The sequence below is a fragment of the Cololabis saira genome, chromosome 9 (genome assembly GCF_033807715.1).
Source record: "Cololabis saira isolate AMF1-May2022 chromosome 9, fColSai1.1, whole genome shotgun sequence".
NCBI lineage: Eukaryota > Metazoa > Chordata > Actinopteri > Beloniformes > Belonidae > Cololabis > Cololabis saira.
This window is the reverse complement of record NC_084595.1, coordinates 43,258,217-43,276,554: the sequence shown is the minus strand read 5'-3', so window position 1 is coordinate 43,276,554 and position 18,338 is coordinate 43,258,217. Positions and strand designations below refer to the sequence as shown.

Here is an 18,338-nt window from a genome sequence, read left to right as displayed (position 1 = left end):
TGGAGCTTCAGAAACAATACTGACTTGGTGATTGGGAGATAGGTGGAGGGTGGAGCTTCAGAAACAATACTGACTTGGTGATTGGGAGATAGGTGGAGGGTGGAGCTTCAGGCCAAAACAAAAAATGACAACATAAACATCAGTTGAGGGCTGCAACTCCTCTTTTTAAACTGGAATATCCTGGCTTGAGTGCTGTTGTCAGTGACATAAGTATTTGAAATGAACATGATTTTTAAATGTCTGTTGACATATCAGGGTCATTTTATGATTCGTTTTATTATTTCTCTTACATACAGCTCCTTTAACTCTCCAATTAGAAAAATACTGGATACCTTCCCCTGCCTCATCATCATCTCTTGCCTCGACGCGGGGCCCCACGGCTGCTTGAGACCCGGTCGGATCGGTGATTTTTGTAACAAATTTATCAAACGTGCCTTTCAGAGAGGCATTAAACTCTTCCATTTTCTTTCGTTTTTTTCTTTTTTCATCTCCTGATGGAAATTTCCTGATTCTGTCTCGTTCTCTCGACATTGTGTGACAGTTTGTTCCAACTCCACCCGTCTGGATCAGACTAGCTTGTGTCCGCGCTTGGTCTGATCAGTTGTATTGAACAACAGACACGCGTCATCATTGCACATATATTTATTGATATGCACAGACTAGTACATATTTAGGTCTGTAATGGAACGTGACTGTTCATATTTATAAGGGAAAAAAGGGAAAAAAAACAAAAAAAAACAAAAAATTGGGGGAAAAAAAAAACGGCCTACAGCGCGAGGCCCCTTGGGGCGCGAGGCCCCGTGCGGTCGCACGGTTCGCACATCCCTTGCGGCGGCCCTGTGCGTATGTATGCGTATATATATATATATGTATGTATACTAAATATAGTAATAATGCACATATATATATATATGCCTTAGGTTTTTACCGGCCTGTTATCAACCATTAATATGTGTGCAGACAAAAAAAAAAAACATTTTTTTTTTTTTGTCCCTCTGTCTGGGCCCCCCCCTGTCAATCGGGCCCTAGGCACATGCCTAGTTTGCCTTTGTGTTAATCCGGCTCTGGCTCTGATCCTATAAACCTCCCTGAGCAGACCTCACTCGTTAATAGAGCTAAGTCAACCACATGTATGTCAGACCCCATCCCGACTCGACTATTCAAAAAAGTTTTTTCTCTTATTGGCACGACAATACTGGACCAGATCAACTTATCCCTAAACTTACCTTCTCTAGGACCCAGACATCTTAGCTAATTATAGACCAATAGATTATTTATTATATTTATATTTATATTATTTATAATTATAGACCAGTGTTAGGGTCGCTCCATTGGCTACCTGTAAAATTCAGAATCCAATTCAAAATGTTATTACTTGCGTATAAAGCCCAAAACGGCTTAGCTCCTGGTTTCTCCAAGACCTGATAGTGCCTTATGTTCCTGGCAGAGCTCTCTGTTCTCGGAGTGCAGGTTTACTCGTAGTTCCTAGAGTATCCAAATGTAGATTTGGAGGGCGGGCGTTCTGCTATCAGGCACCATTACTTTGGAACCAACTTCCAATCTGGGTTAAGGAGGCTGACACCACCTCCACCTTTAAAACTAAACTTAAAACCTTTCTGTTTAGTAAAGCCTATAGTTAGTGTTTAGTAAACCTCTAGCTGGTGTTGGTAAATCTCTAGGTAGTGTAAACTCTAGTGTGTTAGAGTCAGTAGTCATAGTTGCAGCTATAGAACAAAACTATAATAGTTAGTCTCAAATATAGCTTTGCGGTAGATATGCTGCTATAGGCTTATGCTGCAGGGGGCACCGACATGATCCACTGGGCGGTGCCTCTCACTCTTCTTCTCTTCTCCTCTTCCATTTTTTATTAATTATAAGTATCTCATAGCCATCATTGTTGTCCATCGTTCTTGTAGTTTGTTGTGCTGGTCTCATTGTTCCACATCAGCTGAGACAAGACATGCTTCACAAAAACCAGGAATCACACTTAGCAATTGTCAAGCACAAAGATAAAATCAGGGATGTTTCTTTAATGGCCACAAATGTCTTCACACATACATTTTTACATAAAATAGAGGAAAAGTAAAGAAGAGGGTACTAACTATTGAACAGAGAAACCCCCCACGTGAATTCCTCACAGGAAGATGCACACTAGCTTTAAGGGTGGTCCAACAAAATATGAAACTTTATGGACTGTTTTTCAGTGTTTTATATCATATACAGTAAGTTGGACCTTACATTTTTATTTAAGCTTTATTAGTAAATTATTATGAAAAGAGAAAAATCAATTTACATTAAAACTGTGAGCTGAATTTCAAAACGTCCTCCTCCTCGTCTCCACCTTCACTGTCAACCCAGCGTTGCATTCACAGTTGCAGTGTAACATGTGCTGCAGGGTGGAGGTGGCGGCTCAGGGACAGCCCATAAGCTGCAGGTCCAGAGCGTAGTTGTCCAGCTGGGCGATGTGCTCAGAACAGTCCGCAGAGCTGCAGTCTGTTGGCCAGAGCTCTACCAGCGCCTCCGAGTCCAGGGGCACACGGTACCTGCAGCACAAGAGCACAGGAGCGTGTGAGCGTCACACACAACCACAGGGAGAACCACTGCTGAAGGGAAACAGAAACCAACCTGAAGCTCCTGTCCAGCCTGACCTCTGACCCGCTGGATCCCATCACCAGGTACTGCTTGTTCTTCTGGAGGTCCACACCCGTGCAGGTGGCCTTCTTCAGCAGCTCCACCTCCGTACCTGAACTCACCGCTTCCAACTCTGCAGAAAGCACAAGGTTTTGGTTTCTCCTCATCTGGGATCTCAACATTGCCCACGGTTACATGATGTTTTTTAATTCGGAATTAATTGTTATTAATTAACCTAACCAGACCTTAACCAGAGCGTCGGTTAGGTTATTGCACCACTCATGATTGGTTAGAAGTAGGAAACGCTTGTGGTTTTTGCTAAAAATAATAGTTTTACATCACTTACGCTACCTCTGTCTTCATGGCGACAGCAAACATAATACTCGAATTTACGTTTAATACTAGAAAACACGGTTAGAAAAAATCATCAAAACACCATTAAAACACTGTTAAAACAGCGTTAAAAACATGCTTTTACAAACTGACAGTAACAAACAGTAACTTGCACGTCAAAAACGTATAATTTAGCCACTAAAGAATAATATATAAATAATAATAATGTCATAATCCGTGTATATATCACGACAACGGATCCCATTGACTTCGCATGGTACAATATCCGTGGTGCTCACACAGAATTATACCATTTCCGTGTTGGTGCCACGGAAAATAGTGGTGAGAGGTCGTGGGCATTTCACAGATTTTTTGAGATCAGGTTGGATTCATCACAGACTTGGGACTTCTGAATGTAGTGGAGGTGTTAGGCCCTTGATGTTTCTGGTGCAGAGTGATCCCACCAGAAACTCAGTGTCTCACCTTTATCCGTGTTCTTCAGGACTTCACCTACGGTGGCTGTGTAGGTCATGAAGTCTCCCTCTGCCGCCGAGGACTTCACCGTCACCCTGTAGGCTGCAGAAACATCACGAGAGAGAAAACTGTTGTTGTGAGACACGAAGCAGCAGCGCTAAATCCGGGTAATTATCCAAGAGGCTCAACACATTTTATCCAGTTAATCCAGCTCAGCTCATTACAGTTGCAATAAAAACCTCCCAACAAGACTTAATCTGCTGAAAGTTAATGAGGGACCACTGAACTGACTTTCCATCTTCAGGAGTTGACTGGTGTTACGTCTTCGTCCATGTCATCAAATTTCCTACTTAGCTCTTAGCACTGTAGCCTATTGACTTCGGTGCTGTGAACAACGACCTAACAGAGTATAATCACTCATATTTTAAAGACATTAGACTTTCTTGTGTTAATTTAACGAACAGAGCGTTGGCCGTTCTGGAAGGGTCAGAGTAGAGCCCTGCACGGGACTGTTTTCTTCATCCTGCTCCCGCTGAATTTCTGACCATAACCGCCTGCAACGTGTGTTACACTCCCACCCGCATCCGCAAAACTCTGAGAATTCATGCCGCACAATAATAGAGATGCATTGATTTAGTGTCTTCTCCCGTCCTGCAAGAGAAATGTCCTGGACAAATTTATCTGATTTAATGTTAACATGATCATTGTGGAGCTTGATGGATAATTGACAGTTCATAGGTCACCTGACCGAAAGTTAGACGCAAATCCGACAATGATGGATTATCATCATCCACAAGCTATTTCACCTTTCACGCACGCATCAATTATGTGATTGAGTTTATAGCAACGAGAGTAGCTGTGAGTGGCTCAAATAACACTAATAAATGACATAAAATAAACAAAGTTAATGAAGGAAAGAATTTAATTTAACAAATTAACCACTTGGCCATTACATTGCTGTGGAGGAAGAGAATGTTGCTGACCGACTGAGGTTCCAATCCCTCCCCAGTTTCTCCAAATATCTCACTGTCCTTGTTTTGTCTTTGTTTTGTAAAGACCTTGTTTGAGGTTCTTTTCCATGTCATTGATTTCCATCTTGTCACTAGACTACATCTCGATCCCGCAGTGTTTTTCTTAGCCGCCCGCAGCAAAGTTCAAACCTCCCGCTCCCGCCAGGGTTGCGTTGGGTCCCGCGGGACCTGGTCGGACCCAATCTAAGCTGTTAGCAGGCAACTTGTTTTGGCTGAATGTTAGCTAAATGTTGATGCGATTTAGCCATTGAAACTACATTTAAAGTAGCAAAGTGTGAGACTGTAGATTAAAACATCCCCAAATAATTTAGAAACAACATGTGTGGCGTTAGAGAGCAACAAAGTGCAGCAAGATGACACGAAGACGTTGCACGTTAACTTGTCAGTCAAGTTGCCGCTACAGGACAGGTAAACAGAAAGAGCACGGAGGACTAAAGCTCTCGGGAAGAGAACCACCCGGCACCGAGGGAAAGACGCATTCAGAAGGGAAAGAGGGCAGATAAATACACGACTAAACAAGTAAACTGTGGCTGATTTTTGTTTCACAAAGTTTCATAATTTTTACTAGTTAATAGTTAAAGGAGCTGTATGTAAGAGCAATAATAAAACGAATCATAAAATGACCCCGATATGTCAACAGACATTTAAAAATCATGTTCATTTCAAATACTTATGTCACTGACAACAGCACTCAAGCCAGGATATTCCAGTTTAAAAAGAGGAGTTGCAGCCCTCAACTGATGTTTATGTTGTCATTTTTTGTTTTGGTCTGAAGCTCCACCCTCCACCTATCTCCCAATCACCAAGTCAGTATTGTTTCTGAAGCTCCACCCTCCACCTATCTCCCAATCACCAAGTCAGTATTGTTTCTGAAGCTCCACCCTCCACCTATCTCCCAATCACCAAGTCAGTATTGTTTCTGAAGCTCCACCCTCCACCTATCTCCCAATCACCAAGTCAGTATTGTTTCTGAAGCTCCACCCTCCACCTATCTCCCAATCACCAAGTCAGTATTGTTTCTGAAGCTCCACCCTCCACCTATCTCCCAATCACCAAGTCAGTATTGTTTCTGAAGCTCCACCCTCCACCTATCTCCCAATCACCAAGTCAGTATTGTTTCGGCATCCGGGTTGCCAGCTCGGCTCTAATTATCGCAGCCATGGCAGCCTACGTTCCTGCTGCATTCTGCAGCCTACCTGGCAACCTCTGGTCGGGGGGAGGAGGGGGAGGGTACACGCCGCTCAACAATATTTTGAAAGTGACTGCAGTACCAGTTTTGGACATTTCTTACAGACGGCTCCTTTAACTATTTTTACTAGTTAATATTGAACTATTTTTAATAGTTAACTATTTTTAATAGTTAATAGTTAACTTTTTTTACTAGTTAATATTGAACTATTTTTAATAGTTAATAGTTAACTTTTTTTACTAGTTAATATTGAACTATTTTTAATAGTTAATAGGGAGTGCTAGCCTGATGGTTACAGGGGGGGCCTGGGGTCTGCAGGACCAAGTTCAATCCTGGATTGCAACTGAGGTCAACCACTTTGGGCCCCTGAGCAAGGCCCTTAACCCTTACTGCTCCCCGAGCGCCGTGCAAGAAGATGAGGTGCTCAAGATCACCCTGAGCAAATCCTTCTGGGACATGTTTTCTTAACATGTTTTCTATGTTGCATTGTCAAAAATAATATGGCTTTATGGGATGTGTTACTCGTCTTGTTTTACAGTGTTCTGGGTTGTACACTAATCCTTCGATTGGTACTGAGATCAGTGATTATTCACTGCTCAAGTAAATAACTGAAAACCGTTTTGCATCATAGACAAATCAAAGTGTTTGAAGGCGATCAGAATCCAGACTCACCGTATCTGATGTGAGGCCGGCAGGTTTCCTCTGTTCGTTTGTCGGCTGTCAGAGAAAGGTCGCTGTTTCCTCTGTAGGCAGCACATGCAGCTTAACAACACAACAGGAGTGAGGTAAACAAACTCATTAACGTTCCAGAAAGTCTCACTAATGACAGGTGTCAGCTGGGGGCCTGAACAGCCTTCAGAGCTGAGGGGTGACGTTACCTGTCATGCACTGACACTGCTCGCCCACACAGAGGCGCTGCAGCTTCTGCTCCTGGTAGGAGAACTGCTGCAGGCACAGACTTCCTGAAACACAGACGGACCACAGTCATCCTCCTGCAGACCTGGGGCCTTATGTACTAAGAGTGCGGCGCACAAAAAACGTGCGTACACCACTTTCAACGCTCACGGTCGGATGTACAAAGAATGACGTGAACGTAGAAAGCTGCGGTCCTTCACTCACACATTAAGGCTGTTGTACGCACTTTTCTGAGGTTCTGTCCGTTGGCGACACTCACTGGTGATGCAGTGAAGTGCAGAATATGAGGAAACTTAACGTCAACAATAAGTTCACGACCACGTGAAGGACATGACAGTCCCGACATCACCAGATAAGTTACACAAGAGTGGAGCTGCAAAAATCTCACAATCAACCACATGATCTTAACAAACAACTAAAGGCAGGAGCTCAACGATGGAACCTGCAAATCCCGATGGAGCTTTGGCTCCGTTAGAGGAATGATGGCAGGATCAGGAGCGAGTCTTCAGGGACCAGACTGATCTGCTGGTCCAGGATCCAATGAATGAATAAAGTTTTTATTGAATGTTTAGGCAACTTTCAGAGTCTGATATTAGTCGGCTGCAAGTGCTGCAGGACTCCTGACAGTGTTTCCCCGGTGATGGACCGGGATCTAGACCGGCCTCTCCTCCTGTGGATGCAACACTCCGAGTTTAAGCAATCTTGCTCTTTTCTCACGTTTGCACCTCGATAATACCGTTGGCACAAGTTGTCTTTATTTCTGCAGCAGAGGAATCAGATCGTGATGCTTCATGTTTTAAATATAAATGTATATTGTTCACATTGTTATACTTATGAGAGAGGTGATCGCGGACATCCACAATGTGTAAGACTCAATAAACGTGAACATTGGTCTTAATCCGTCAGTATATAATACGTGTGACAATAAAGCAGAACGAGGAGCCGTTTTTCATCCACCAACTTAAGTTCTGGTGTCGGTTCTTAAAATACAAACAAAGAAAAGCAGGGTGTATTGATGCACTGACGCTGCTCATAAACATTCACAAACCACTCCGCTTCGGAGAGGCGCAGTCGCGCTATCTACGCTTGGAAATCCATTGCCCGTCTACATCGCGTTGTACGGTAAAGCGTGTGGACGGCTTCAAAACGGTTATTATTATTATTTTCATGTCTTGAAATAGATACATATGATATGTCATTACTTTTTGTAGTTTTACTAAAGTCTAACAAAATGATAAAAAAAGCAAAACCAATCGCCCATTCAGAATCCCATTCATTTCTATATAGGCAGATTTTAAATATTCATTAAAAAAAAACAAATCAAATTGTTTTCAGGAAACTGCACCATATTCTTGTTCATCATGTCCCCAGGTACCTCTGACATCATTTCCAAGTTCTTTCACTAATAATTACATGCTAAAATCATACCCAATACACAGGTATATAGGCAGATTTCAAAAATTAATTACTATTAGTATTATATTGGGTATGAATTTAGCATGTAATTATTAGAAAATGCTACAGTAAAAGAACTTGAAAATGATGTCAGAGGTACCTGGGGACATGATGAAAAAGAATATGTTGCAGTTTGCTGAAAATAACTTGATTTGTTTTTTTAATGAATATTTAAAATCTGCCTATATAGAAATGAATGGGATTCTGAATGGGCGATTGGTTTTGCTTTTTTTATCATTTTGTTAGACTTTAGTAAAACTACAATAAGTAATGACATATGTATCTATTTCAAGACATGAAAATAATAATAACAACCGTTTTGAAGCCGTCCACACGCTTTACCGTACAACGCGATGTAGACGGGCAATGGATTTCCAAGCGCGGATAGCGCGACTGCGCCTCTCCGAAGCGGAGATGGCGTGACCGCAGTCACAAACTCGTACGATCATTATAAAACCAACACTCTTCACGGAACGCAACGCAAAGCAAAGAACAGCATTACCCATATGCAGCTGAAATCGCAAGAAATGCTCCCAAATTAATGTATTCCAGCTCAGAGCCGATGTTTTTTTTAATATATTTTGCCTGTTTTTGCACATTTCTTGTTAGGATGAGCGGTTTTTAATGGATAATTATCTTCATTATCATATTCAAACATATATTTGAGGGAGGAGACAGGCAGGAGTGTTGTGCTCCCGCATGTGCGCTCAAATCCACGCTGATTGGTATGTACAGAGCAACCTGCGTGGATTTGGGCGTACGCAGGGTTTTGTACATCGGAATTTTTGCGTTCGTGTAAATTCCACGCACGGTTTCACGTTGAAATCCACGCACTCTTAGTACATGAGGCCCCTGATGTTTTTCTCTTCAACGGCTGAAAGGACTGGTATTCTAAACAACAACAAATGAATGTAACTGTAACGTTAAAATATAATAAAGAATCGTCTGTAATGTACAGCGTTGTACAGTGATATAATCATCGTATATAAATATAGTCAAATAAAAATCACATTACCGTTCCTGCTGTATGTTTAAACCATGGATGTAAACACTGTGGTTCAGTCAGCAGCGCCCCCTGCAGGTTTGGAGCACTTCCGGTTGTAGTGACCGGTTATGAAGCGTTTTTCTTTTGAAGATGGTTTCTTGTTTTATATGGTTTTGTGCTTTGCATCGTTTCTCTACTTTGTTTTTTGCAGCAGGTTTTTTCATTTGCACCACGTTCCTCTTTTTGTAGCTCGTTTTGAGTTTGTGAATTTGAATCGTTTCTGTACTTGAAGCCGTTTTCCTTAATTAGGCCGTTGCAGTACGTTTGGCCCTTGTCGCCTACCGTAGATACAGCTCAGTCTTTTGCTGTTCTGTTCTTTCCAGCAAATCATTCACAACTGACTCAATGAGCTGACAGGATGACAGGAAATTGAATGTAACTGCTGCCTTGGTGCACTGTGTTCGGTCTCTCAGCTGTCTTGTTTATATGCTGGCATTATGAATTTAAACTAGACCATGAAGCGTCAGCTGGTGCTATTTAACTGAACTGAAACCCCAAACGACTTCATGAAGAATCAGAACCAGGGGTCGGCAACCCGTGGTTCTAGAGCTGCATGCGGCTCTTTAGCGCCGCCCTAGTGGCTCCTGGAGCTTTTTCAAAAATGTTTGACCTTTTTTTCCTTTTGTTCTTGTTTTTTTCTTTCTTTTTTTCTTCTTTTTTCTTTTTTTCTTCTTTTTTCCTTTTTTTTCTCTTTTTTTTCTTCTTCTTTCTTTTTCTTCTTTTTTTCCTTTTTTTCTCTTCTTTTCTTCCTTTTTCCTTTCCTTTTTAATTTCGATATTTCAACTTTTTTATCGAAATTTCGACTTTTTTCTCAACTTTTTTTCTCAACATTTCAACTTCTTTCTTGAAAGTTTGACTTTTTTCTTAACATTTCGACTTTTTTCTCGTAATTTCGACTTTTTTCTCAACATTTTGACTTTTTTCTCAACATTTCGACTTTTGTCTCAAGATTGTACTTCAACATTAATCTTTACATTTTGACTTTTTTCTCATAATGAAAAAAAAATCTTCATTCTAAGGCTGATACAAGACTTCATTTTTTGCGGCTCCAGACATATTTGTTTTTTGTGTTTTTGGTCCAATATGGCTCTTTCAACATTTTGGGTTGCAGACCCTTGATCAAAACCAAATGAAATATTCAGACGACAAATCCCAGCATGCTGTGCAGGTGCTGACTCTCACCTTTGTCCTCTGTCTCGCTGACGGTTAGCAGACACTCAGTGACTCCGACCACTCTGAACCTGGTTCTGACCCGGAAACCCACACACAGGAAAACGTCTGCGGGAACCTGGAAACCAGACAGGACGTCAGCTGTCCATCACTGCGGGTGAGCAGCAGTGGTGACATTAACACCCCAGTAGCTGATTACTGAACTAAACCCCGAGTGTGTGAAAATAGAAAATACACCCAATGGAAACATGGCAGTTCTGCAAAACACCCCACTGTACTGCGCAAAGGTTTAAACTCTCACATTAGGTCTATTTTTTAGTTATTCTAAAAGGAAGTATTTCAAAAAAGTTGGAAAAGTTACTCCCTCATATAGCTTGTCAGAGTTTGTAGACAATACTCGAGTTGTAAAGAAGAATCAGGGGGGATGGTGGATTTGATCATATGAGGACAGATAATTTGTGCTGATTACAAATAATATAATGTATTACAAATAATAGCAGTGACCAAAACACCTGCAGAAATACTGCAGGAATGACATAGCAGCAGTTAAATGCAGCCTTCTGTAAGCTTTAAATATCCACTGGGCTTACATCAAATACATCAAAACACAACAATAAAAAACACTTTTCTGAACTTATCAATATGACTCTGTCCTTCACAGATTAAGTAAAATGCATCACTGCAAAAACTCAAAATCTTAACAAGAATATTTGTCTTATTTCTAGTTAAAATGTCTAATTTTATTAAAAAAATCTCATTACACTTAAAACAAGACTCCTCACTGGAAAAAACAACAATTTTCACCTGTTTCAAGTAGATTTTCACTTGAAATAAGTAGAAAAATCTGCCAGTGGAACAAGATTTTTTTGTTTGTAATAAGAAGATAAATCTTGTCCCACTGGCAGATTTTTCTACTTATTTCAAGTGAAAATTTACTTGAAACAGGTGAAAATTGTCAAATAAGTTATTTTTCTGGTGTTATTTTTCTGGTGATGACTCTAAATGTTGAAATAGCAGTAAAACCACATTCATTGATGAAATGACATAAGGGATGGAAAGGAGGGATGACAGTTTTACAGGGGGATGATTTGGACCATTTTTATTTCAAGGGGGATGATTTGGACCGTTTTTATTTCAGGGGGGATGCCATCCCCCCTCATCCCCCCTCATCCCCCTACTGGTCTGAATCCTCAGCTCCTCTGTGAAATCGTGGACAACCTCCCTGTAATTCTTGTCAGTTGTGTGAAATAAGACCTGGAAACAGGCATTGTGACATAGAATTGTCAAATTGGTTTAATTCACCGTACGAATTGTTACAGATTACTTTTGTAATCCTGTATTTGACCTGGTCTTGGTACGTTTTGACCGTATAGAAACGTAATTCTTACCATTGTAAGAATGAGATGTACCTGCTGTACTCTACTGCCCTTACTTTTTAACCACTTGTGCTTTTTATTATTTTACCTCTTTTCTTATCATTTTATTTGTTAATTACTGTTTAATTGTGTCTTGCCGCTTTTAATGTTGATGTAAAGCACTTTGAATGACCTTGTGTTGAATTGTGCTGTACAAATAAACTTGCCCTGCCTTGCCCTGAAACCCCTAAGACAGGGGTTTTAGGAAGTTAATGGGGACTGAATTATTTTACTTTAGCTAGAAGTGAAGGGGTCTGTCCCACCGTCATGAATAACTCTGTTAGCTTTGTGACTGGCAGCTGTGCCATGTGACGTATGACAACTAAACTCGCTGATTAAAAGTGTTCTTCCTGATCTGCATCAAAAGATGATGAGGTGAGCAGCAGAAACTAACAGTAATGATTAGCAATGACAAGATCAGGTTGTGTTAAAGCGGCAACAGCCCCTTCACTGCAAAAACTCAAAATCTAACCAGGAATATTTGTCTTATTTCCAGTTAAAATGTCTAATTTTTAGTCAAAAAATCTCATTACACTTAAAACAAGAGTCATTACCAAAAAAATAACTTGTTATTTGACAATTTTCACCTGTTTCAAGTAAATTTTCACTTGAAATAAGAAAAATCTGCCAGTGGGACAAGATTTATCTTCTCATTACAAGCAAAATAATCTTGTTCCACTGGCAGATTTTTCTACTTATTTTAAGTGAAAATCTACTTGAAACAGGTGAAAATTGTTGTTTTTTTCCAGTGATGAGTCTTGTTTTAAGTGTAATGAGCTTTTTTTTGACTAAAAATTAGACATTTTTACTAGAAATAAGACAAATATTCCTGGTAAGATTTTGAGTTTTTGCAGTGTTGGGTCCTCCTTTAGCCGTAGAGGATTTTACAGCGCGACAGTAAGATTTACTCTTGTTTGGTCTCTTCTTTGGTCACACTCTCAGTTTTAATGTCCGCTGTAGCTCTGATCTAGTGTCATCATTGCTGGTGTGTGACGTCGTCGTATAAACCGATATGTAGCCGTCCCATGGTGATGGGAGTGCGACGGTACGTTTTTCCAACTGCACTGATAGCAGGGTTGGAAGATAGCGTTCAGAAATATTCTTTCAAATAAAACTGAGACTGTATTTTATTGTGAACAAATGTTCTGTGTTCTGCTTTAAAGTCTCTTTAACACTAATGGAAGCAGCATTAGAGACTGAAAAACATACTTGTCAACCCTCTACTGAAAACTTAGAATCAAGTGCTTTTTTGAGAAACATGACAGTCTTTTGTCTTCTTTGCCTTTGAATCTGCACCCCTCCCCCTCTCTCTCCATCTCGGTGAAGTACTTGGTGATTGTTAGGCAGATATTTTGGTTTTGGTGTTTGGGTGACTCACAACGTCCATCTGGATGATCACGGTGCTTCCCTGGAGCTCGTAGTGGGAGATGAGCGGCTCGTCTGTGTCTGTGAACTGCAACAAAGCATCACAAGGAGTTCCATGTGAACACACAGGTCAAACATCTCGTTATTTTTCTATTAAGTTCTGGATAAATGGTGTGCAGCACAGACGGCCATGGCTGCTGCCCTACAGAAAGCGCTCCTTCTTTCAAAGGGGAACCTTCCAGAACATACAGGAAGTGTCCAGAACATTACACGATTAATTCAAAATGGCCGACTTCCTGTTTGTTTCGGCCATTTTAAGTTTTCTTTAAGTTGCGAGATGATAAAGGTGTGTACCGATTTCCGTGCATGTACGTCAAACCGTATTGTGGGGCTTGAGGCACAAAGTTTTCTAGGGGGCGCTGTTGAGCCATTAGTCCACGCTCATTAATGCAAACCATTAAATATTAAATTTTTCGCAAGGCCTGGCTTGCGTGCAAAATTTGGTGACTTTTGGGGCACGTTTAGGGGGAAAAAAGGCCCTCCTTTCCCCGGAAGGAGGAAAAAAAAACAAAAAAACGAGCTGCGTTTTTTTTTTTATTTGCACCTGTGTTTCTTTATATTTGCAGCGTTTATTTTATTTGCAAAGCGTTTATTTTATTTGCAGCGGCGTTTCTTTTTATTTGCAGCGTTTCTTTAATTTTCAGCAATGGCGGGTCTCGGCCACCGTAAAATGAGTGTTGGAGAAGTCCGAAGGGTTCACAACGGCGTCACGGCAGCGGCGTGTGCTTTGCGTTGATTTAACGCAGAACCATAATTCAGGCTTCAGACTCGACTGTCCAGCCTGCGTGCTGCACGTCGACTCTCCTGATTGCACATCAGTTAAAATAAACTTTGCTAATCCCGGGCTCACCGGTGTTGTAGTTTGTTAAGGATCTGTACTGTACTGTACTACATAACAGTAGGATTAGAGAGTGACACAAACAGCGAGAGACAAGCTTGCTATCGTTTGTCCTGTGCGTAGGCGAAGGCCTAGTTGTTCGGTAGAAGCATAACTCTACTGAAGATGGTCAGGTGTCCTCACCTGCTTCAGGTCCTCCAGGTACGCCTCCACACCTGTCGGCAGCTGGATCTTCATCACTGTCAGACTGGACTCTGTGAAGGTCTCACCAGGGGGAGGTTTGTACCTGAAACACAAAGATCTGCGTTTCCACCATGTCCAGCACACACACGCCTGCAGCATGATATCAGGAATGGAAGATGAGGTGAGTGGATAAACCATCTTTTCTTACTTCACACAAGCGGACAGGTGAGGAGCTCGCATACTGGGATCTGAGGGCGAGGGAAGCGATGTCATTATTGCAGATCAACAACTACAATTCTGTTGAAGCGCTGGAGACCTGAACATTCTCAGAGAGTAAAGACACAGGAAAATAAGCCCTGTTATCAATAGATCCTGCCTGCTAACTTTGTATTCCAGTCTTGTTTATCCGTATCTCTTGTATTGTAATGTTGTCTGGGCAGCACCTGTCGCACATATCTCCACAAACTTTATTTACTTCAAAAAAGATTTGTTACAACAGTCCAAGGTCAGATTTCCAGGCCCCATCTGTTCCCCTTTTTTCTAAACTCAAGATTATAAAAATGTTTGATATCAATAAAATGCAAATCTCTATTTTTATTTACAAAATTCTGTATTTAAAGGAGCTTGAGGCAGGATTTATGAAAAAAATTAGTATACGTTTTAAGTTTTCTAGTAATAATGTCAGATGAAGCGTTCCAAACCAAAAAGAATGAGCCCTCTAGTCTAGTGTATCTCTCCGTTGCCTTGAACAGGCTGTGTGCTGCAAAATGTGCTGCAATTGTGGGGCCGAGTTTCCCGCGCTGGGCTGCGGATGTGACGTCACATGACGCTGCATGCACGTTCTCCCCGTTCTCCCGTGCCGGCTTCACTGTTGGCTGCAGTACCCCCGACGGCCGTCGTGGTGAAGGGTGGCGCTAGAGAGTCTCATTTCTTAAAAGGAGCCTCATGCTCCTTTAAGCCCATCACTACCACTCCACTTCCAACAATACTTTAGTATAAAATCCAATATTCACAGTTATCCAACTAGATCAGCATCTCATCTCCATCCACCCTGATGTCGCACCATTAGAGCGCAATAGAATATTAAATACAGAGGGGTCGCTGTGGAATAACATCTATAACCTAGTACCTAGCACTCCGTCCCTCCTTGTTTTCAAAAACAGATGAAAAAACAAACTCCTAGCTGAGATGTAAACAGCTGCTGACCCAGTACCATCACCGTCTGCTGTAGCTGGTGTGTCTGTCTGTACATGTACATACAAGTACACTGTATATACCAGGGGTCGGCAACCCAAAATGTTGAAAGAGCCATATTGGACCAAAAATACAAACAACAAATATGTCTGGAGCCGCAAAAAATGAAAAGTCTCGTATAAGCCTTAGAATGAAGACAACACATGCTGCATGTGTCTATATTAGTTTTTTTTTTTTTTTTTTTTTTTTTTTTTACCTTGTTTGCACACATATTAATGATTGATACCATGACGGTAGAAACCAAAAGTAAATATATGTGCATTATTACTATATTTAATATATATACATATATATACGCATACATATGCGTACACATGCATAAATATACACATACAAACCCAGTGTTTTTTTTTGTTTTTTTTTTTTGGGGGGGGGGGGGTGACGACATCCACTGCCAATCCAGGAAGCAGGAACACACGGAAACACACGTCAAGCACTAGAAATCTGCAACAAAAAACCACAAAACAAAGCACGAAACCGGCACGGAGCCAACCAAAACAATAACAGCAATCGACCTAAATCTTGAGATCTGATCGCAGTCTGAGCTAAGCTATCGCTACCGCTACCTAAACCCAGAAACTAGAGAGCCAGCATGCAGGTGAACAAGCCAGTGTGTATGTCTATGTGTGTGTGTGTGTATGTATATGATCCTGCGTGTGTGTGTGTGTGTGTGTGTGTGTGTGTGTGTGTGTGTGTGTGTGTATATGCATGTGACTAAGTGACTATGTGTGTGTGTGTGTGTGTGTGTGTGTGTGTGTGTGTGTGTGTGTGTGTGTGTGTGTGTGTGTGTGTGTGTGTGTGTGTGTAATAAACCAAACAAAGCTCCACCTGAAGTGTATCTATAGTGGGGGGAGGGGGGGGAGCAACCCCGCCACCCGCGAGACCAGAGGCCGACACGGAAGAGCCCGGAACCCAGGCCACCGGCAATCCCACAGAGGGGAGAAGTCGGAGGGCGGCAACCCACCGCCTGCGAGGCCCCCCCCCCCCCCAGCGGCGGCCGAGGGGGCCCGCGGGCGGGGCCCCCACGGCGTGGGAAGAAGCAGCCAGGGATCCCGCGGCGGCGGACCGCGACCCAGGCAATCCCCGGCCACCCGGTCCGGGCTGGACACGCGGCCAGGAGGCCCTCACCCTTCAGGCCAACGACCCCCACCCGGCAGGGGGCCAGCCTGCCCGGAGAGACAGAGCCGCCCCGGCCGCCGATGCGGGCAGGCGCACCCGTCCCCCACGAAAGTGGCCCTCCAAGACCAAAGGGGCGCCCCGCCGCAGAGGCAGCGGGGGGGACCGGAGCCGGGCCCGGAGAGAGGGAACCCCCCAACAAGGCGACACCCGTGCAGGCCCGACAACGGAGGGCCCCAGACCCAGGCATCCCATTCATTCATCCATTCACCTATCCAATACCTATACTAATAATAATATAATATACTATACATAATAATAATACTAATAATAATAATAATAATAATAATAATAATAATAATAACCATCTTTGTATAATATAATATTCATAAATTATTAAGTTTTGATGTCCTGCCAATGGAGTCTCAAATCCTCCATGGCATGACATACAATCACGCACCGTTTCCCCCTCCCCGGGGGGGTCCAGCACCGCCAGAAGGCACCCCAGGCTGCACGGCGAGCCCCGCCAGGCCCGGGTAACCTGACCCTCCTGTCCCAGGCCGGTGAGGGAACGCGGGTGATGTGGGACCCCCTCCCGCCCCTGGTGTTGAGTGCATGTGATTAATGCCATAAAAACAGGGAGGGGGGAGGGCCAAGTATCGATTGACACCGACCCCCCCCCCCTCCCGAACTACGTGTCCTTGTGAAATGTATTTATTAAGTGTTGAATGTGCAGTGTCTATTTTGCTGTTAAAACCGTGAGGCGGGGAGTGCCGGGCCACGCGGAACAGTGCCCCCCACGACCCGGACCCCCCGCCCTTCGCCTATGTGCGTATGAATCGTGTAGGGGGGGAAGAAGGGGGAGCGGAGGCCGAAGCCAGGAGGCAGGACCAGCAAAGCCGGCCCTGATAAGACACCCGCGTCCCCCCACCGGCCATCCAGTAGACGGGGGCCGGCCCTCCGAGCCGGGCCAGGGCCCCACCGTACCTCCACGGGCGCCCCCGGCGCCGCCGGAGCCCCCAGACGGAGGGGGAAACGGTCCAACATCCTCCCATTCATACTGACAACATAAGACATAGATACCTGGGAATGGTGCCACCCCGCCGCCGTGCCCGCCCGTGCACCCCCCGGTCAGGGGAGGCCCGATCCCCGGACCCGGCCCCACCCCCCCCCCCCCCCCGAGGCCACCCCGGCGGACACCCCAAGGGTCACGGAGTCCCCACATCCGCAGGGGCACTTGGCCCCTGAGGACAAAGGCAGCAATGCCCCCCCAGCGCAGACAGCCACCCCCCACCCAGGCAGGGCCGGGCCCTCCGGGTGGGACCCCCACGTCCACGGCCCAGCCCCGGGAGGCCCGGAGACGCCCAAGCCACAGCCCCCCGCCCGGGCCCTCCCCAGCCACCCCCCCCACCGCCATGAGGCAACCCCCCCCCACTATATGTGTCTATATTAGTTATAACTGGGGGGAGATTTTTTTTTTCATTATGCACTTCGAGAAAAAAGTCATAATGTCGAGAAAAAAGTCGAAATGTCGAGAAAAAAGTCGAAATTTAGAGAAAAAAGTCGAAATGTCAAGATTAATGTTGAAGTACAATCTTTAGAAAAAAGTCGAAATGTTGAGAAAAAAGTCGAAGTGTCGAGTTTAAAAAGGAAAAAGGAAGAAAAAAAAGAGAAAAAAAAGGTAAAGAAGAAAAAAGAAAAAAGAAGAAAAAAAGAAAAAAGAAAAAAAAAGAAAGAAGAAAAAAAGAGAAAAAAAGGAAAAAAAGAGAAAAAAAGAGAAAAAAAAGAACAAAAAAAGAACAAAAAAAGGAAAAAAAACAGTCAAACATTTGTGAAAAAGCTCCAGGAGCCACTAGGGCGGCGC

At 43.3% G+C, this 18,338-nt stretch overlaps 1 protein-coding gene across 1 annotated transcript in view; it reads right to left on the bottom strand.

Moving 5' to 3' along the window:
* Positions 1 to 2,010: 2,010 nt before the first annotated feature.
* The window catches only part of c5 (complement component 5), a 71,489-nt gene continuing 55,161 nt past the window's right edge, over positions 2,011 to 18,338 (bottom strand). Inside the window, exons 34-42 of the mRNA XM_061729639.1 lie at positions 14,313 to 14,352; positions 14,105 to 14,207; positions 13,037 to 13,111; positions 10,256 to 10,361; positions 6,537 to 6,620; positions 6,331 to 6,420; positions 3,448 to 3,540; positions 2,626 to 2,764; positions 2,011 to 2,543 (exon numbers count right to left, since the gene is read on the bottom strand). Coding sequence (XP_061585623.1) covers positions 2,411 to 2,543; positions 2,626 to 2,764; positions 3,448 to 3,540; positions 6,331 to 6,420; positions 6,537 to 6,620; positions 10,256 to 10,361; positions 13,037 to 13,111; positions 14,105 to 14,207; positions 14,313 to 14,352 — 863 coding nt within the window. The 3' untranslated portion in view covers positions 2,011 to 2,410. The remainder of the gene's footprint in view (positions 2,544 to 2,625; positions 2,765 to 3,447; positions 3,541 to 6,330; positions 6,421 to 6,536; positions 6,621 to 10,255; positions 10,362 to 13,036; positions 13,112 to 14,104; positions 14,208 to 14,312; positions 14,353 to 18,338) is intronic.